At 38.7% G+C, this 22700-nt stretch overlaps 1 gene segment (V, D, J or C); it reads right to left on the bottom strand.

Moving 5' to 3' along the window:
- Positions 1-59: 59 nt before the first annotated feature.
- On the bottom strand, positions 60-20048 carry LOC132779199 (Ig mu chain C region membrane-bound form-like). The segment is given in 7 exon segments: positions 60-531; positions 1220-1395; positions 5334-5666; positions 6615-6956; positions 8363-8695; positions 9375-9677; positions 19958-20048. Coding segments are annotated over 7 exon segments (1572 nt in total).
- Between the last annotated feature and the right edge of the window lie 2652 nt (positions 20049-22700).

Raw genomic sequence — 22700 nt, forward strand, 5'->3', positions numbered from 1 at the left:
AACCATAGTAATAACAACAAATGAGAGGGAAGGCAATGTTTTAACGAATAATAATATATTTATTGGAGAATAGAAATTACAAACATTATAGCTAGGGTACATACTGTAAAATAATTATTTTGATGATTGCACTTGAAGTTAAAAGTGTAAGCTCTTCTTTGTGGAGTAGACTAGGTTTAAAATATTTTGCTGAAGAAACAAGACTATGGCCGATGTAACAATAGCAGCAACAATAACAACAACAGAAAAATTGTACACACAGACACACACATATATATACACAGTTATGGAGATAAATGAAGAAAATTGCACCATCAATTTAAAATGTAAACAGCTGGCTCAAATCTTATTCAGTCCAAATGGATTTTTAAGACTACAATACAAAGGAAGAGAACAATGTAATAGAATGAAAAATAAAACACAGAGGTCAATTTCTTGAGTATGAGAGTGTTCAAAGAAAGTGAAAAGATATGGACTCTTTGTGGCAATCTACTGTTCAGTGTCAGATGACTCCTTTCATTGCTATTTCACCTGGAATTGGAGAAGAAGAAGAAGAAGAATTAATGTTGTGTGGAGATATAGCATCATTCATAGAATCATAGAGTTGGAAGAGACCTCGTGGGCCATCCAGTCCAACCCCTTTCTGCCAAAATTGAATTCAAAGCACCCCCAACAGATGGCCATCCAGCCTCTGTTTAAAAGTCTCCAAAGAAGGAGCCTCCACCACACTCTGGGGCAGAGAGTTCCACTGCTGAACAGCTCTCACAGTCAGGAAGTTCTTCCTAATGTTCAGATGGAACTGACATTCAGCTCTCTACTCTTTTGCATCTAGATTGTCATTATGGATTAATACTTACTTCTATATAATCATAGAATGGAAGGTGGAAAGACTGAATTAGCAGAGAAGGCAATGGAGTGAAGACAGGAAAAAATAACCAAAGAGTGGACCAAGTTGGAAAGGAAGGAATCAGAGGAAGAGTGAAGACCAGTAATTGGAGGACTACTGAAGACAACATGGAAAACACAATTTACTAAATGTTGCCTGTCTTCAAAGCTTGGCCTGGACTTAGTGGCCTATTATGATGGGACAACTGCCACTGTAGTCCTCTCCTCATTTCTGAGTTCTTCTACCAGTGACATAGAACTGTTTCTCAGCCTAGAAAGCATGACCAAAAACCTTGGATATTGGTATCCTCCCTTCCTGGCCCACTTAACGTACCTTGATGACAGTCACGGTGGCACTGTAGAAAAGGCTCACAAGGAAGAGGATGATGAAAGTGGAAAGGACTGATGAGATGTTTTGGAATTCCTCATCCTCTTCAGTGTCCACGATCCCATCTAGGTAAGCTTTGGACAATACATTGGATTCAGTTTCTTCTGGAGTTCGGAAAGAAGCTGAAAGTTCCAACGTAGGCACATAACGCATCAGAAAAAGAAGGTAGCATGAAGAGGGTGGGGACTGGGATAGCAAGGAAAGAATGGGAAAGAAGCAGTTCAGGAAGCAACAGAATTTCATTTTTCAGACAAGCAACAAACGAGGCTTAATGCTGACAAGTGAAATGAGAAGCTGAGAAGAGAAAAGGGAGGTGAGCTGATTTAGGGAAGCCTTGGAATAGTGGTAGATGATGGCATTTCTGAACACTCTCAAAGGAGAAATTGGAACATTCACTCTACTTAAGAAAGATAGATGGTACCTACTACTTAACTATATCAAAAGAGTGAATTGTTGCTAACTCAGGTGGACTAAATCATTCTACAACTGTGGTGTGAGTAAAGAATGAATTAATTGGATTGAAGGCTGCAGAGAACTTAATGTTGTATTGAGGGGCAAAACTGAGGAGTCATGTTGCCACCATCGAATGTGTTGACAATGCGGTGCTGCATTGACTACAGCTGAGAGTCAAGTCTTTTAAAGAATTTAGCTGATGTTGGAAAGTCATGTTAGAAATTGGCATGGCAGAGATTGTAGAGGAAAGCTAGATCCTGTCGTTCAACCATGCACAGGGCTCAAGAATATCATAATAAGTTTTGCTTTTGCTTCTTTCTGTGGCTTTGAAAATTCCTTTATGAAATTGTACTACCTTGCAATCTGCAAAAATTGTCTGTTATAATTTAGAGTCATGACCTTTTGTCTGATGGAAGCTTTGGAAACAGATAGTGATGGAGGAGATATCCCATTTTTTGATGGTGCTCTTAAGTGACGGATTTCTTTTACGTGTCACATATTGGTTTTGTGTGAGATTGTCCAGGAAATTATTTTCCTTGGAAGGTCATTGTTTATCTTCAGTAAATATGAAGAATTTGCCATTGTAGTTATTACTTTTGAACATAGAAACAGCATCAGAAAGAACTTTTAAAAAATCACAATTGCAGGACGTAGTTTGTTCCAAACTATCATTGAGAACTATAGACAAAAGAATTACAGATATGGCCTGTTAAGGAAGAGCATTACATTCTTTTCATCATACTGACATATTATTTTGGGTATGGGTTTGTGTGTGGTGGTATGGTTAAACCTGTCTATCTTTCTCTCACTTTCTTTTTATTTTCCTTATGGAATTGTATCTTTCTTTATAGACAGATATAACCCAAATCTTGCTTCAAGATGGTCTGAAAGTTTCATTAAGATTTGTGTAAAACAAATCACTCTAGGTAGTTTATGCAAGGCAATAAAGCTTTGGCCAAATCATGGCACATCTTTCATGCTTTGGCCAAATCTGGACATATCTTTCTTGAAAAGACAATGATGCTTGCTAAAGTAGAAGGCAATAGGAAATGAGGAAGACTGTATTCCAAGTATTTACAATCAAGAACGCCATGACCCTGACTCTATGTGACCTGAGAAGTGCTGGTGATCAGAGGGTGACCTGGAGGTCTCCCATTCATGGGATTCCCAAAAGTCGAAGTCATTGTGATGGCAATTAATAATAAATAAAGCCATGAACTGCAGAAGACAACAATGGCCACTCTACAATAATTAACCAACCCAATTAGATTTCCAGATATGGAATGGGGTATGAGTAGAAATCAAGTCACAAAGAAAGAAGTTGAGCAAAACTTATTAGGTTATAGTTCAACAACAATCCAGTGAATTAATCTATGACCAATCTAAAGTCCCTGAATTTTACTATCATAAAGAGACATGTAATATTTATTAAAATATTTATCAAGATCTCATAGTAAGCTACTATCAAAGCAGTCTGGAATTATGAACCATCTCACTTGCTTTGCTCTGTATTTCACATAGGTAAGTGTATCTGAGGTCATAATAGCTTGTCTGGGAAGAAAGTGATAACAGAATGGATGGAAAAGGACAACAGTTGTACAATGAAGATGATTTTCTTTTGGTTAACTAATTAAACACAAATGAAGATTTGCTTAGTATTGTTATTGTTGAGCATTCTTCTCTACGTCTGGGCAACAAAGAAGACTGTATAGACAAGATATAGGTGAATAATGCCTCCAAATCCATCTCCATCTGTTTAATTTGGTTCCCACGGGAGTAGAGACAATGGAAGTATATGTCTTTCCTACATTATCACTTCACACTCATAACTATTGCAAATAAATTCTTGAATAAACATTACTTCAATGATGTTTTTAGAACTGGATATTTAGTCTTATAGCAGCATTAGGTCTTTTAGTTTTCCATGTGTTTTGGGGAATTACATACTTTTTGTAAAGATGTGGAAAAGTTGATCAGATCAGTTTTATCAAAGGAGACTGAAATACAGCCTGAATATGTATGTGCATAAATTTGTGTGAATGGCTTTTTAAAAAAATATCTCAAGATCAGTCATATGGATTTCCCTTCCCTCAACCATCATGCTTTACCATGGACTAATAGACAAGTTCACCTTTTCACTGGGCATCTAGTTTTTCCCCAGCTTTAATTTGAACTTTAATGATGGACAAAACAATTTGTTCTTTTCAAAGCTACTTTCTTCAACATTATAGATTAACATTCCTGTACTTGAGAGATTTGTCATCAAGATAAACCTTAATTGTGGATTCTGTTTTATTGCTGTCATTTGTCTTGGCTTTAGCTTGAAAAAGAAAAATCCAGTTGAGTTGGACCAACTTGTCAAGAGGTCATCCTTGTGCTAATGCAATCTATGTTATATTGTGCATACCCTCAGATATCTATTTATTTGTGTGGCTGTGCATTATGATGAAAAGAATTTTGCTCTCATCAAATCTTTCATGCACCAGTTTGCATGTGTTTCAGGTTCTCTCAGAAATATCTCATAGCAACATCCTTGACATTGGAAAAGGCATCATAGCCCACCCTTTGTGTCCATACAGAGAATGAGACATCATCTCGATCATAAAATAATTTAAGCTGCTGTTACATGGTGTTTCATGAAGCCAGGCTCTGAATGGATAAAGTGTAGTTTTTAGGTTCCTCTGGTGGGATGGCTCTTAAAATTAGACAAAGATGTTGGGATCAGAAGATCCTCAAGAGAATGCAAAATGAAATGTGCCAACTAGCTTCCTAAAAAAATTCTTTTCCATTCCAGGAACATAACTGTTTAGAACAAAGACCATTGCATTATTTTATTTTTATGTACCATCAAGTTGTTTCTGATTTATTGTGACTGTGAAGTGACCCTGCTGAGACGATGTGATATGCCTGAGGTCACCCAGTGGGTTTCAATGGCCAAGCAGGGATTTGAGCCCTTGTCTCCCAGAGGTGTAATTCAACACTCAGATCTCTACACCCTCACACTACTGTATGTATCATGTGTTTGGGTTGATCAGAAATGAAAGGAAAGCTGTGAAAGAAATGACCAGGGAACAGAAAGGAAGAAAGTGTGCAATAAGGAAGGCAATACTTGAAGTGGAAACTTTAACTCTGGACATTTCACGTTTTAAACATCCTTGGATGTTTAGCAGTAGACAAAGGTGATAGTAGACAAAAATGTCTATGTTGGAATTTTAGAAGATGTATTTTCTTTTGAATGGGGATGAAAGGTATCTCATTTGATGCAGATGTCACTGAAAATTGATCATAGTTTTCATATCAATATTATTCTCACAGCAAGCCAGGATTTCTTTTGTTGGGTTTGAAAAACAGACTTTATTGCAATCTATTTGTTTCCTTCTAAAAGATGTGGCTAGTGACATTTGACACATCTTTCTTCAGTATTTGCCATCACCCCAACTTTCCACTGGGGAAAAACAACAACGACAACAATAAAGCAGGAAGAGACAAAACAAGGGAACAGATGCTGGTGGAAATGGGGATGGGTGAAGGAATTACGGCGATGGTTAGTAGCAACTGCTGCCAGTATCGGAGAGCATTAAGGAGACGTTGACAATGCTCGGTTTACCCATGTTCTTGTCTATGGTCTTCTGTGTTGTGTTGAAAGGCAGTGTCTCATGTCCCACCACGCAAGTGTAAGTGTCTCCAGAAATCCAATCCTGCTCATTGATGTTCAGCATACTATAGGCGAAGTACCCCTCAGACTGCTTCAACTCCTGTTTGGGTTCACTGGTGAAGTAATGTTGACTGCTCACTGGCTCATCATTATGGAGCCATTTCACAAAGAAGTCAGGTGGGTTGAAATGTTTCATCAAGCAAGTAAGGGTGGCAGATTCCCGTAATGTGAGTTGATCTGATGGAGGAGGAAGGATGTAGACAGACGGGGTGTGAGGGATGCCACCTGAATGGTGAAAGGAAAATGATGAGTAGAATATCAAACACACATTCCTTATAATTATAAAATATAGGTTTTTTTAATCTGATGTAGATATGGACTACCATAATTATAGAGGCAGATTATGGGTAGTTGAACTGGTCAATGAAAAATGAGTGAGATGACAATATTGAACATATCTGAGCTTCAATGCTGAGGTTGCATAATATTCTCTAAGGGTCAGATAACATGTTGAGAATAAAAATGAATATTGCTGGGGATCTGGTTTCACTTGTAAATCAATAATTTATCTTCCACAGTGGAGGATTGGGGATGGGAAAAATGTGTCTCTGAACCAGTGTGAGCTCATAAACAAGTGACCGGAAACCACAGGTTGAGTGGTGAAAACTAATGTGCTTGGTTTGGAGATAGGGAGCCTGTGTTCATACTCATTGGGGCTCAGTGGTTGGCCTTCATGACATCAACATTTCTCAGTTTGGTCTACGCAAAGTCTAATGCTCCAAAGCAGTTATCAAAATTTAAGTAAGCATGGAAGAGATTCTGTTGGACTCATTCTTTCCTGTTGTGCTATTGTGAGAAGAACATGCTTGCCTAGGTAGTGTAATTGTCTAAATGGTTTCAGGACTGCAGTATATATGTCTTATCAGCTTTTGGTGTACTGGCATATAGCAGTAGTTCTCAACCTGTGGGTCCCCAGGTGTTTTGGCCTACAAATCTCAGAAATCCCAGCCGGTTTACCAGCTGTTAGGATTTCTGGGAGTTGAAGGCCAAAACATCTGGGGACCCACAGGTTGAGAACCATGGCATATGGAAAGAGGTCTGGAATCAAAATTCTTTTGATTCAGGAGGCATTCATTATACTGAGGTAGGATAAAACTTACTCTGTCAACTATCATACCTAGAGACACCAATGCTGAATCGTTTTATACAGGAATGATATAAGCAGGCACTTACTTATAGTCTTTCTCAGCTGTTTTTCCACAGGCTTGGGAAGTGCGCCTGGAAAATTAACTTTGCAATTGAAAGTCTGTCCACTGCGCCATTCAGTTGCACAAACGGTGGCTGTAGCATCAATGTATTGCATGCCATTTCCCTGGTCTGTAGGTTTACCAAATTCAGTGCTCAGGGTTTTGCGACCTGGTTCCTGTGTCCAGGTGGCATTCAGTCCTGAAAAGTCCTGAGCGTAGGGGATGTTGGAGATTCTGCAGGTCAGCTTAGCTGTGCTGGTCTGGTAAATATCATCATAGGTTGGGGCAATAGTATCTACACGGATTTCATCATTACATTCTCCAACTCCTATTGAACAATTGAAGAGGTCAGAAGAAATATTCAGATCAGTTATAAATTGGCAATTGAACATACTAGCTCTTCACATATTGCTGATACTTAACCTTATGGTAGTCTCCACTGCCTAATAAACTTAAGAAGTTCCTGGCTTATGGCCAACCAAATGTATTAAGAGTTAGGACCCTTCCACATATCCCTATATTACAGAATATCGAGGCAGAAAATCCCACATTATCTGAGTGTGGGCTCAGATAACCCAGTTCAAGGCAGATATTGTGGGATTTTCTGCCTCGATATTCTGCAATATAGGGAAGGGCCCCTAATGTTTGCTAAGGACTTGCTCAATGTATTGTGTCTTGTTAATTTAGAAAGTTCTCTTTCTACCTGAACTTTATGTTCAAAAGTGGAAAGTGGGCACTTGAGAATTATGCAAGTTTCCCCACTGGAGAATCATTACAGTCTTAGCTTGTTAATATTTCAAAACCATAAAACATCAACTGAGTTTGTTCTGGGTTTTTAAACACTAATAGTATAGAGCAGAGGTTCTCAACCTGGGGTCCCCAGATGTTTTTGGCATTCAACTCCCAGAAATCCTAACAGCTGGTAAACTGGCTGAGATTTCTGGGAGTTGTAGGCCAAAAACATCTGGGGACCCCAGGTTGAGAACCACTGGTATAGAGTTTTTAAAATGCATAATTCTGTTTCTTTGTGTTTATTTCATTTTCGATTTAAGCAGCAAATTAGCTCATGAGTCCACATTTCTTGAACATTTGTGCTCATGGATTTCAAAGAAATTGTATTAAGCCAGTGGTTCTCAACCTGGGGTCCCCAGATGTTTTTGGCCTACAACTCCCAGAAATCCCAGCCAGTTTACCAGCTGTTAGGATTTCTGGTTGAAGGTTGAAGTTTCTGGTTGAAGTTGAAGGCTAAAAACATCTGGGGACCCCAGGTTGCGAACCACTGTATTAAGCCATTGTTTGTGGAATTCATTTTTTGACACAGAAATTTGTAAAACTTCAGGTTTGTTTTTCCAATCTTCATTTCTCAAATCTATGTTGTTAAAATGTGATGGGCTGGTCCCAAAAACAATGACCCCAAATACAATGGACACATTGAATAAAATTATGAATGATGACTGATATGTTACCCCTTATATAAATCCCATTGATTTAACAAATCTACTCCAGAAAAAACAACTGGATTTAGGCCAGTAAAACTACATTGAACAGAATAGATTTGTATTGTATCATAGATCAGAAATGAGAGAAGAAGTCTACTTTGGTACTCTGCAGGAAGCAGGCTATTTCATCTCTCATTGTGATATTGCTGGAAGACCTTCTGCTTACCCACACCCCCTTCAAATAACTTGAAGAGCCTTAATTTCTCTTCCACATCAAAGGAATATTTCAATTTACCTAAACAGAGGGTACTCAAGCTGATATCTAAAGTGTTGTTGTACTTGGAATTTTGGACTTCGCAGGAAAATTTCACGTCGGAAAGCCAGTCCTCTTTGATGACGATCAGTTTACTTTTCATGTCGTAGCAGCCCTGGCTGTTGATGGTTGGTTTGGTGGTTTGGAAACCTGATTTCAGCAACTCTCCATTCCTGTACCAATTGAGAGTGGTTCGCTGTGTGTCAAGTGCGAGAGCTTCGCAGGTGATGGTGGCATTTAGGTAGGCGCTTGAGAATGCTTTAACAGGTGGTGCACGGACAGCCATGTCTGTGGGACATCCTCCTCCATTACAGGCTGAGGTCGAGCAGAAAGGAAAAGTGAAAGAAAGGGGAAAAATTAAGGCAGGCAGATACAACACTTCAAAGGCCAAAATGTAAATGAAGGCTCTGAAATTATATTTATGTGGAGTTTCAGATCAGTATAGAAATCTTTATTAATCAGTCCTCTAGTTTATGTAGTTTGGGTGCCTGATTTAAAATAGAGAAATGCTTTTGCATCCACGAAGCAGGACATCCTTTGACCAAAGGCCCAGCAGAAGTCCCAGATTTGAGGCTGAGGATAAATGGAAGAGACTTCACTGAGCATGGGCAAAGCACAATCCTCCCTTCATAGGAAAGGCCAATTCACTCATATTTTGACCTCTAGGATAGAGGAGATACTTTCTAATAGTTTTGGGCTCAGATATCATTTCCTTTCAAAAGTTTTTTTATAGGAAAATACTTAAGTTTGAAGTAGTAATTGTTCATTATGTTAAAATAAAATTAATCCCAGAGCTTTAGTAATTAGCTAGTTATTGTGTGGAATATAAGTATTCAATCTTGAATGGGAATGTTTTGTATAGAGTTTCAAAGTATAGTATCTAAGGCTACTACAATGGTGCTTGCTAAATGACAGCTGGCTTCTGAAATTGATTTTTCTTGTTATGGTCTGTTGGGAGTGTTTCTGATTGAAGGAAACAAATAAATTCACTTACCACGGACTGGAATCTCTCTATTTCCAGATGAGTGCTCAGCCTTGCAGTAGAATGCAGAACGTTTTTTCCAGTCTTCGACAGAGACTTCAGTCTGAGAGCTTGCCATGAAGGTCCCAGAAGCATCAGCAATGGAAGGAAAACTCTTGATGTTGCTGGCATCTATGGTGGCATTTTTCTGATCGTTCCAGGCGAAAGTGATCTTGTCAGGCAGGAAATCTTTGGCCAAACACCCAATTGCAATCGTTCCACCATCTCCACTCCCAGTTGGAATGAGGGGGAAAAGAACAGGGGCACTTGGGGAAGCTGAGGGAGTAGAAAAAGAAAAGGATGGAGGGTGTCTGGATGGTTTTTTCCCTCCAGAAGTGTTAATAGATTCAGCCAGGGCTTAAGAGCGGAAAAGAACAGGACCATTGCTTTGGAAGGAAAGAAAGGCATGGCTATCAAAACGAAAATATGTAGTTTTGATAGCTTAATGCTACCACTGATTACACATTTCGATGCATTATAGAATCACACAGTCATTGAATTAGAAGGGACATCAAAGACCATCTAATTCTTCACAGCGGAAGCATCCATGAGCAATGAGTATATGAGCTTGGAACTTAAGAGCTCCAAATTAAGGAAAGTCCATCACTACATTTGCCCGACATATATTATTATCCTCATTTAAGAGAAATGTCTCCTATCTAGAGAAAGGTTCATTGTGTATTTTGTGATTTTGTATATGTGATTTTGTTTCAGTCCTATGTTCTACATTTGTGTGTAACTCTTGTGATTTGTTTTTCACTTATATGTCAAACAAATATAGGTGTTTTTCACTTATATGTTGGGAACAAATATGACACGTCTAATGAATCAGCCTAGTATTGGAGTTTGAACTATAACCTCTGAGTTGGTCAGTTTTGGAATTGAAGCTGGTGTACCAACTTGGTCTTCGTCTCTTCTTTCTCAGGCTTGTTCCTCTAATGCAGGAATTACAAAACATTGGTCTGAATTACAAGATAGTAATAAGGATTTTCCAGGATATTCAGATAAAGAAAATAGATACAATATGAGAATCTCAATGAGAAAAATTCACAGGGTGTTTGACATGAAGATCTTGTGCCATTGCTACTGACTAGTAGTCAAATTTCTGAAAAGACCCTAGGTCAAACTTTCTTAAAACATATATTGAGGAAAATATTGATTTACTCTGAAGTTAAGACCACTTGAGAAGCAACTTGGTTATGTGTCGTTTACCCAGAAATCTATCGAGTCAGAATTCATAGTGAGTATAGGACGTTAAAAAAAGGAATGAGCAAAGAAGAGAAGAGAAACATTGTGCCATTATCGTTTCTGTACAGTTTATAGGTAGATATGATACGTTGCATAGCTATACTTTTGAAAAGACAGTTGTTTCTCTGAACTAGCAATGTTTTCATGTGTATGAAATATATATATATGAGATGTAAATATGGAGTAAACACTATTTTTTAAAGAGACGGGTAGAAAAACACATTTTAGAGATGTTAGAATTGCAATGAATCACCTTTTGCCAGCCTATGGTTATCAGAGCCTAGAAACTCCTTGGCTATTTTTTTTTTTACAGAAACAAAAGTCATTTAAAAGCTTGAAAGCTACTCTTGTTGCCCTGCATTACGTTGCCAGTTATTTCTGACACTAAAATCACAAATATCCTCAATGATAGAGAAATATTACTTGAGAAACTGGTTATCAGTGTTCAAGCCTTAATAGACTCAAAGACTAAGACAGTCAACCTATACTTTGGTTTGTACTCTTAAATCCTCCTCTATAAGTAGGAGTCATCCTATTAAGTGCTCTGTTAGGAACTAATTGTTCCTTTAGGACCTGATTGACAGGGCCACAACTGAACAAGGAGCCCTCCAGCGTTTCTCTCACTGAAAACCACTTTTCAGAAAGATTCTGAGCACAATCCTAACTCAGCTGAGATGGCCATAGATTTGCACATCCAGCATGCATTGTGACTCTTTCTTGACCACTCAACTAGCCATTGGGGTTTAGGAGCACCTCAAAATTATACCCAAACAGGGAATCATCTGTCTTCTCCCTTGCTTCAGAGAAGTTCTAGATCCCTCTGACTTTGCTTTTACAGTTCTAGAAAGCCTTACTATTTTCTCACTTAAGTATCTGGGCAAAAAGCAAATAGCTCAACAAAAGGATTTGACAATATTTCTTGGTTTCAGACCCCCCCCCCCCCATTTGCAGCTTTACTCCAGCTATACTGTCAATACACGGGAAAGGTTTAGAGGCCTCCAAGCTAAGCTTTGGGTTTCAAGGAGGTGATGAGATGTTTGCTACAACCATTCTCAAAGCCGGAGAGGAGCAAGGCATGAGCCAACAAGTTCATCTGAAACCCAGAGCCTCAGCTTTCAGTTGTGCTTTTGTTGCTTTCTTTGACCTTTCTATAGACCTGATAAAGATTTGTGAGGCTTGTGCGCATCCATAGGTAGAGCTAGCACTGAGGCTGGCAAAAATCTGAGCTTTCCCACCATTATGGGCGGTTTGCTGACCTTAGTACTAGCTTTTATAGATATGAATAGTTTGCAGTCTCCACACTTGAGCACCGAGTTTCTGACAAGCTATGGAGGTGATAGAGCTACCTCTCCCCCTACCATTGTACCCAGGAACCTTTCCCTTGCTCAAAGCATAGTTTTGGACTGACTGAGATTTCTACCTAGGCATAGTGGCTGTTCCCACAGACCTGAAACACAGGGGTGCACCCTAGCTTTGTGCTAGGTTTTAGATAATCCAGAAGGAAACCAGAGGTTTCCTCATAGTTCCCAAAGCAACCGATAAAGTAGAAGGCATGCATTTCTCCCCTAGCTGAACACTGCACTGCATCCAAGATAAAAGCTTCCCTTATAGCACCACTTGTCAAAACACCAAATGAAATAATGCAACTTTCCTCAAACTAAGCACAAATGAAATAATGCAACTTTCCTCAAACTAAGCACTAGGTTTCAACAAGATCCAGGCGATCTTTACCACGGCTCTATATGCTATAGAACTAAGATTTTTGCATGCATCTCAGCACAAATTTGGGCTACTAAGTACTCTTGGAGTTGCCTGCAGATTCCTCCACAATCCTCCAACCATTGAAGCCCCAAGCTTTGGAGACCCTCTGATGGCATGTCTGCTCCAGCTACAAGGATTCTAGTTCTAAAAAGATTCTGTGTGTAACTGATTTCACAGCATCGATTTCACAACCGATTTCACAGCTACTTTTGTTTTACCCACCATGATCGGGGATGGCTATGTAAGCACTACAGTTGATTGCCAGCCCCAACTATCACTGCTCTAGATCTAAGTGATTTCCAAGCCCTGCAGCTGAGTAGTGGGCTTCTCACAACCTAAGAAGTTACCAGCAGCCCTCCCCTGTTGTCCCACAAAGGCTTACAGGCCTTTGGGAACCCCCCAGTATCCCTCTAGCTCAGTGGTTCTCAACCTGTGGTCCCCAGCTGTTTTTGGCCTTCAACTCCCAGAAATCCTAACAGCTGGTAAACTGGCTGGGATTTCTGGGAGTTGTAGGCCAAAACACCTGGGGACTCACAGGTTGAGAACCACTGCTCTAGCTAAAGAGGTGTTGCCAATGCTCTCCAGTGCTGGTTATTGTTACTATAGAATACAAGAGGGTGAAAAAGGCTCACTTGCATCCCTGTTCAACACTGGGCTTTAGATATCCATAGAGATCCCTGAACCTTCTCCCCATGTTGGAGGGAAGGTTGGAGAGGCTTTGGGGGCATCCGTGCTTTGTGTAAGGTATGGGAAAGCCATAACCTCTAGATTTTAACTTGCTGGGCTTCTGGCTACTCAGCTACACCTGCTATCAGTCCAAAATAATTCCTGGTAGGGCAGCAGAGTAATGGGCTTCTGACAAGCTAGGAAGTACCCAAGAAACTTTCCCTATTGTTTCCAAAAGTGCAGCATTCTTCCAGCTAAACTGCAGCTGGCGAGATGATCCCTGGGCTAGCTGTTATAGAACTAGAACAGGGAAAGGATGGTGAGGCTCTATTGCAGTGGTTCTCAACCTGTGGGTCCCTTCAACTCCCAGTAATCCTCACAGCTGGTAAACAGGCTGGGATTTCTGGGAGATTTCTGCCTGAACCTTCTCCCCATATTTCTTGAAGCCACAATTCAGCCAAGAACCCTACAGCTTTTCTCTCACTGAGCACTGGCTTTGAGGAAGCTCCGGTTCCTTGCCATCCCCAGATGCCCTAAATCTGAATGCTTGGCAGGTCTCGAAATGAACTGGTGGGCTTTTGACAAGCTAGGAAGATGCTAGGAATCATTCTTTCTTGTTTCTAAAGCTAACGGCACAGACAAGATCCCTCAACAGCTTCCCCTAGCTGACTTTACAGAAATTCAGAGTACTCTTCCTGCCCTAGCTGTTGTGGATAAACAACTAAAATGAGGGGAGGTTGGAGAGGCTTTGGGGCAGGATGGTGAGGCTCTATTGCTTACTGTTGCTCTATTGCTTACTGAGGCTCTATTGCTTACTGTTGCTTTGGAGAGGCTTTGTAAGGTAAGGGAATGCCATAGCCTCCAGATTTTGACTAGGTGGGTTACTGGATACTCAGCTACACCCGCTATATCAGCCCAAAAAGTTTCCTGGCAGGATAGCAGAGTAATAAGCTTCTGGCAAGCTAGGAAGTGCCCAAGAAGCCTTCCCTTTTGTTTCCAAAACTGCAGCATTCTCCCAGCTGAACTGCAGCTGGAGAGATGATCCCTGTCCTAGCTGTTGCTGTTACAGAACAAGAACAGGGACAGGGTGGTGAGGCTCTATTGCTTACTGTTGCATACTTACAGGCTTTAAAAAAACCCGCTAGTGCTAAGCTGAAGAAATCTCCCTGTTCTTCTCACAACCACAATGCATTGAGAAACCCTTGCTATTGAGGTGCTCAGGACCTGGCTATAGCTAAACTAAACGTGAAAGAACTGCAGCTTATAACAGCTGAGCTGCTGGCTTTTGAGAAGCTACAAAGATACCAGAAACCTTTCCTTGTTCCTTCTGAAACCAGCAGCTGAGCAGGGAGCCTTCCAGGCACTACAGAGGCCCTGGATGCTCTCTCTCGGCTCTAGCTATTACTACTAGGATTCAGAACAGGGTCAGCTGGTCAACCCATCTCTGCTTACCGTGGGTGTTCGGGTGAGCTAAAGATATGGGCTAAGCTTGCAACCTTTCTTTCTTGAGCCTCACTTCAGCAGGGAACCCTCCAGCTTTTCCTTAGCTCAGCATCAGCTCTGAGAAGCTCACTTTGCCCAACTATGGAATAGAAGGGGTTGCGAGTCCCACAGCTGAATGGTGAGAGCTTCTGAGAAGCTAGGGAGAGGCTGCGAACCCAATGGTTTCCAAAAGCCCAGCTCTGTAGTCCCCCAGCTTTTCATTAGCTGAGGCAGCTTTGGGTGCTTGCTGACCTCCCCCATAAATGCTGTAGCTGAGCTGTGGGATTCTGGCAAGCTGGGAAGAGGCCAGATCAACCTCCTTAGCCCTTTGCAGTGGTAAACATCAAGGATAGGTGGGGTAGATGACAGCATGGTGCTCTCCCTAGGTGAGATTTTAGCTCGGGGAAGCTGAAGGGATCCCTGCTGGGCCATGAACCCAGCAGGGCTCCCTTCAGCTTCCCTGAGCTAAAAGCTCAGCTGTGGAGTGCTTTGGGATTGCCCCAAGCTTAGCAATTACTGCCATAGATCTGAAAGGCATGGCTGTATCCCAGCTCTGTGCTGGGCTTTTGATAAGCTCAGAGAAGATGAGGACCTTTCCACCTTAATCTCAAAGCTACAACTGAGCAGAAAATGCTACGTCTCTTCCTGAACAGGGCATAGGGGTTTTAGAGATGTCCTGGGATCTCTCCCTGCTATAGATCTAGGTCCAAAGCTTCTAAAGGTCTGAAAGGCTTAGGTGGATCTCAACTGAACCTCAGCCAAAAAAGATGCACATGCTCCTAAACAAGGAGCTGAAGAGGGAGGCTCTACTCTTGCCAAGCTGGTAATGCTAAGTAGATCTAATTGATCACTTTCAGAGGTAATATTCAGTTGGGTCAGAGCTTTGAATGCCAGCTTGTGAAGGGGATTAGTTAGCATCCCACCCATCTATCTAGCAATCCCTGCTAAATAACTGCCACTCATCTTAAATATCGCATTTGGAACTAATCATAATATCCATACCATAAAAACATATTAATTATTGAATGAATTGACCAACAAATTAATCAACAAGCAATTGCACAACAAAACCATTGTTTCCTTAAGCCGCTTTGAAATAAATTCAGATAATTAGCAATAATTCCCCCCTTTTCTGTTTTATGAAATCTATTGCTAGTCCAAAGTGATCAATGTGGGGAGAAGGGCGGGATAGAAATGTAATAAATAAATACATTAAACAACAAAGAAAGTGGGACATTTCATCCAAAAGAAAGGACTTGCCAAAAAGAGAATAAAAAAGGAATCCACAGTTCAAATGGAAAAAGAAAGCATGACATTTCACCCGCTCAGTTGAGGAAACTTCGAAATAAAATCTTTGGTTATCTAGGGGAAACCTCTTCACAAGAAGTTAAAATCTGTCACCACAAATTCATTTGCTCTTACGATCTGGGTTTCCTCAATTCACAAACCAATCACTGTTAAGAAGTACTAGTGGAAAATATTACTCAAATAATGCTATCTAATTTCATGCAATACATTCAACAAGGAAAGTAATAAAACTTGTCATTTTCTAAATTGTGGTAAACAATGAATACACATATTAAGCAACATTAGAAGAGGAACAATCATCTTCCCTTACCAGTGAGACATATGATTTTTAGATGAAATTATGCCAAACCGCTAGAGCACCAGACCCGAGGAACAGAAACTATAGTTTTTCTTCTTCAAGCCAAAATATGATTTAAATTGGTTATTTTGGGAATGAAAAACAGAAATCTTACAAAGACAGGTGTTACGGTGTTGTTTTCGAAACATTCAGGGCTACGCTCAACCATGCAAAAATGACTCTAGATACTAGAAAAGCTGTCGAGCAGAACAAGGCGTTCTAAAATAAACCCGAAACTGAGAAATGAAACTACAGACACCTGTTATTTCATTTGCCCTGGAATATCCCTGTTTTCTAATCAGCCATTTTAGTTTTAACAAAAGGGAGAAAATAACCCAATGCCCATTAAAATATTTTATTAATGTCTATACTGATTTTATATTTAGATGCATATTAATTAGCGCTTTGGCACTTTGATGTTTTTTTTCATGTCTGATAATAGGTTGCATTTTTCATTTAATTTTAGTTGTTAAGTTATAATTTGCTTTTAGATGTTAGTTTGTCAATTTTTGTTATTATGGGTGTATTGTTATTATGATTAGGCATTGAATGTTTGCCTTTTGTGTTTGAAATCTGCCCCGAGTCCCTCCAGGGAGATAGGGAGGAATATAAATAAAGTTATTATTATTATTATTATTATTACAACAAAATTAGTACACAGAAAATAAGATCATTATGCTATTAATAATTATTAATAATTATTATCACTATACTATTAATAAATAATAATAAAAATAATTTATTGCTTTGAATAAGACTTTTTGGATGTGTTTCAAATGTATGATTCTATCACCAAAAGGCTTAATCTGTGCTGTGAGTCCCCAAAATCTATTTCAATGATAGCATTCACTCCATGATGAAAAAAGAAGACTTTAAACATTCCCTTATGAATGAAAAATCCCAATTAAAATGTTAAGATCTAAGACAGAAAGAATAAAAGAAGATGTATTTTTCAAAGAATTCATTAAAGTTAAGGTTATATGAGTTTTAGGAAAGAACCTACTTCACCCAATGCATATGAAGACTTCATTCATTTGATAAAGTAGCCTTTTTCTTACAAAGGTTAGTCCATAAAGCTTTATGAGGTCACAATAATCTTGGCTGGCCCAATTTATATCTGTATTTTTGATGATGATTTTTGCTTCTACCTCACTTTTCCTCTACAAAAGAGATTCAAAGCGGCTTACAGTAGAATTTAAAACCTAACAATATACATAAATTAAAATAGAATTAAATATTAACAGTATTAAAAATAAACAGTTTAAACCCATTAAAAACCTATTTATTTCAAGTAAACTTATTTAAACTGATTGGACAAATTAAATCCTCATTGGTTTATTTTAATTTACTCTTAAGTATGATTCAATCAGGATCCAACCCTGGATCTGTCAGTATAAACTAATACAGTTAGTTTTATGATAGACTATTAAAGCAATTCAGCATTAAGAAGGAAACTTAGAATTAATGTCCAGATTGGTAGAACTCAATAAAAAGATTGCAGAACACATGAAAAGTTTACGAAAAACAAGCAGAGGATAGAAAGACAAAATTTCATTTTCAAATATGTTTTCTGAACGTTGGTTACTCTAAAAACGCTGTTTGATTTCAGTGCATAGATTTTCAATCAGCGAACAATAGCAACAAAGACTAAGAAGTCAAGAAAAGAGTACAAGACCCCTTTCCCCATGGTAAATAACATAATTTGAAGATTGCTAAAACCAAAACACTGGGAGAATGGATTTGTTTGCGGGAGACTGTATCCCTCCTGAAACAAACTCCATTTACTCAGTTGCAGTTGAAATTGGTTCTGAATGGGAAGAATACTGATTTACCTGAAGTAATGATAACCATGGTTCCTTTTCCCCAGTTGCGAAAGCCGTTGTCACACACAAACGCAATTGCTATACTCATACTACAGAGCATTCTCTATAGTTACCAGGGACATCAATAATATCAAGAAAAACCTATAATTTAGATTATCTTCTTTCTCTGTTCCCTCAATAAAAGTACTTTATCTCCCTTTAGGTTCTCATAGGATCTATATAATAAAATTCCAAATTTATGTATATTTTCCACTAAGGCGCCCAATTCTTTCTGCAGAATACAACTTAATTATATTTTGTAAACAACGATCTTTCCGGATTCTTGCAAACAGAAAACATAACAGATCCAAATAATGATAACAATAGGTTTTAAACGAACATTCAGAGTAATTTAAAATTATGCCTTAATTCAAGAGAAAGAAGATTTTTTACCTGCAGAAATGGTGACCAAGGTGCCACCTCCCCAGACGTCAAACCAGTTATCACAGTGGACTTTTTTTATAGGGACATATTGCAAGAACCTTGTGGAATCCTATCACTTCGTTTTTCCTCATTTTTAAGCACATTTACTTAGAAGGAATTCCCTAGTATTGATTTCCATGGAAACAGACGTGATAACTCTGATCAAAAACAATTTACTTTGCAGTTTAAGACTGTTTCACTGATTGGGTAGGTTAAAAAAAAAGTCTATACCAGCTTCAGATCACAATCTCAAGCCAACATAATGGACTTCAATACCAACTATTTTTCAAGCAAAATTGAGTTTGTGATTTTTATGAGTCTTAAAGAACATCTCAGTTGTCTTTCAGGATCAGAATAAATGTCCCAGTATGAAATTTTGACTCCTGAAAGTGTCCAAACCTTAAACTTAAATAGGAGACTAAAGGAAGAAAATGGGACTCTCTCATAGTAATACTATAACATGCCCTATTTCTCTAGAACATAGTCCTCCAGTGGGAATGCTGGAGTCCAGAAAATTCCCAATAGGCAAGGTTCAATTTTTCAGAAATTTCACTAAAAAAAATCCATAAAAACAGAATAATAAACAGGTTTAAAAGGAACTGAAAACATACCTGCAGTTACGAGGACTGGGGTCCCATTCCCCCAGTAATCGAAGTAGTCACATTGACTCAGATCTTTTGAGGCCATGCACAAAAACCTCATACGGAACACCTTTAACTACTGAAGACCCTTCTGCAATACTTTTTGGAGCAACTACACTTAATTGCCATGGCTCAATGCTATGGAACCTAGGAATTTGCAGTTTGGAGAGTAGTGTATTTTTCATTGGCAAAGAAGGAGAAAGAATGTGCAAAACTACAAATCTCAAGATTTCATAGTATTGAGCTGTGGTATTAATTAAGTCTACTGTATTTCCCCACGGCAAGACCCTATCCGCATCTTGTGTTTGGACAATTAAAAGAAGAAACATATATACAACAACAAACAACAACAACAATACCTCATGACAAATATGGAAAAAGGTCTTGATTAAATCCCCAAATCAACGGAAAACAAAGAATGGAAAAATCTTTACCTGAAGTTACAGCCACAAATGTTCCTGGGCCCCAGTAATCAAAGCCATAGTAGTCACAGTGACAAATTTGCTGGCACCATAAGAACAAAAAGCTCTGGGTTTAAATCCAAGTATATCACTGAATTACTTTTGCAATTTTAATCTCTCCGTTTTGCACTGAAACATAGCTTTTTGAAAAATGAGACTATGCATTCAATAACATTGACGTATTCCTAATACATTTTTTTCCTTCTTGGAGAGTTGTAGTAATACTGTGACTCTTCCTTTGTTCCCCCAATTGTAATTCTAGATTCCAGGTAAAGACTCCTGAAAATTCGTAATTCACAAGGCCAACTTTTCCCCGAAATTTCACTTAAAATCACACAAACAGGTTTTAAAGGAATTGAAAACATACCTGAAGAAACGAGGAGTGGGGTCCCATTCCCCCAATAGTCAAACTCGCCACATTGCCTCAATTCTTTCAAGACCATGCACAAAAACACTTTTGTCTGCAGAAGTTGTAACCATCCCTTATACAATCATTTTTGAAACTACAAAGCTCTTTCTGACCGAGTAAAGGCTGGGAAACCCAAGTTTTTGCAGCAAAAGCTTATATAGACTTTGTGGCTTAAGCCACAGGAAAATCTTAACCTTTCAATTGCCAGAAGATTCTGTAGCTTTTTTGGTGCGACAGGATAAAACGGTAGTTCTTTTGGGATTTGAGTCTTATAATTAAAATTTTGGGGAATCAATGGAAAGAAACATCTACTTTTAGGAACTCTCTTCTCTTGATCAAATGCCCTTCTTGGGTTATGGTTTGGAGTCATACATTGTTCAGATTTTTAAAGTTTCATATTTCTGTAGCCAATGTGACTACCAAGCATTAATTTCATCAAAAATTCATTTGTTTCTTTTTTAAAAATCACAGAAAATTGTAGACAGAATGAAGAAGTAGATGGAACTTACCACTGCTTACTGTGACCATGGTTCCTTGGCCCCAGTAGTAAAAGTCACACAGTGGTCATAATTTCTACCTTAGGTGACTAGAACATATTATCCTCAAACCCAAAGATACAAGAGGCCTACGATCTTGAAATTAGGGTAATTCTGAGGCCTCTTCCATACATCTGAATAAAATCCCACAATATCTGCTTTGAACTGGAATATATGGCCGTGTGGACTCAGATAACCCGGTTCAAAGCAGATATTGTGGGATTTTCTGACTTGATATTCTGGGTTATATGGCTGTGTGGAAGGGCCCTAAGGGTTGCTTGGAAAAGAAATCCCAGAGCTTAAAACACTATAGATGTGAGATCTGCTGTGCTGTCTTTTCATTCAATATTATGGCTTCACAGACAACTAAATGTTTTTTTCCATTCATTAAGACTGTGAGTCCATCTATACGGTAGAAATAATACAATTCGGCATCACATTAAATGCCATGGTTCAATGCGATGCAATTTTGGGATTTGCAGTATGTTGAGTGCTGTAGCTCAGTGACAGAGAAGGCAAAAGACCTTGCAAAACTACAACTTCCAAGATTCTGTACCATTGAGCCTTGGCAGTTAAATTGACATCTAACTGCATTAATTCTACAGTGTAAATGCACCCCGTTTTCCCACTTTTACCTCCACATAAAAGAGATCCAAGTCACTATCTCAACCTTGTATTTTGGCCACTAAAACAAGAAACAAAAACATCAAAACCTCCTGGCAAATATTTGAAAAGATCTGGATTAAATCCTCAAATCAATAGAAAACAAAGAATGGGAAATCTTTACCTGAAGTTACAGTCACAGGTGTTCCTTGGCCCCAGACATCAAAAGCATCGTAGTAATCACACTGACCAATTTACCAGTGCCAGGATAACAAAAACCATTTGGATTAAATCTAAGTATATCACTAGATTACCTTTGTTTTTTTTTAATCTCTCAATTTTGCACTGAAACATAGGTTTGTGAAGTATGAGGCTGTGGATTCAATCACCTCGGAGTTTATACAATAGATTAATTTCTGTTTTCTATGAGACTTCATATTTTTCTATCTATGAATGTGTTCAGTGAAATTCTATCATAACACTGAAAAAAAACGCATGAATAGTTTAATATGATTCCAAGCCATGCTGGAGCAAAAACAAAACATCTTTCTTAATAGCAACAAAAAACCTAACTTTTAGAAGAAAGAGCATTTTAAGCAATATTTTCACAGGTGGAAATAAGTAGTAGTCTTCTTACCTGGACTGACAATTACTTGGGTCCCTTTCCCCCAATAGTCGAAGTAAGCGTAGTAACACACCACTCAATTCGCTATTGAGTAGTGTACAAAATCCTAACTAGACATGGATAAAGAAACTATTCCTTTACTATGTAGGAGATATTTTTTCCTTTCTTTATCTGTTGTGCTTGTGAAATAAATTTCTAGATTCAAAGAGATCCGAATAAATAAAGTAATAGATTAATTATTAGCTATTTTCAAAGTGATTGATCCAGAGTTAACCCGTAGGAAGTATTGATTAGCATACAAAAGAAAATAGGGTTTGCTCAGGGGCCTTTCCATACAGTCATATAACCCAGAATATCAAGGCAGAAAATCCCACAAATTCTGCTTAGAACTGGGATATCTGAGTCCACACTGCCATATATTCCAGTTTTGGAATTTTATTTAGCTGTGAGGAAGGGGCCTCAATAAACCAAGGGGGATTAAGGTAACAGTTCCTTCGTGATGAAGGCAAAAAGCAATGCTCTTGGAACTCTCTCAACAGAATTAAGTGATAGATAGAAAGAAATTGGACTATATGTAATCTCCCAAACATCCAGTGCTAAAACAGGTCCAAATTCAAAGCAACCTTTTACTGAGAGAAATAATTAAGAATATTGTATATATATTTACCTGAGCTGACAAGGACTTGGGTTCCCTTTCCCCAGTAGTCGAATACTCCGTAATCACACTGATTAGATCTCTTTTTGAAGATGTCCAAAAACGTGACCCGCAGTTTTTGGAGCAAATTGGGGCCCTTTCAAGCAGAGAGGAGTTTCTACTACCACAGATAGATTGCATGGCTTTTGGAGAATTTACTGATAAGAAACTATATTGAGCTTTAAGGTTTATGCTCTGAAGATACTTTTCAACCAAACTTTCTGTTATCATTTGATCCAGCGG

The sequence above is a fragment of the Anolis sagrei genome, chromosome 6, assembly GCF_037176765.1.
Source record: "Anolis sagrei isolate rAnoSag1 chromosome 6, rAnoSag1.mat, whole genome shotgun sequence".
NCBI lineage: Eukaryota > Metazoa > Chordata > Lepidosauria > Squamata > Dactyloidae > Anolis > Anolis sagrei.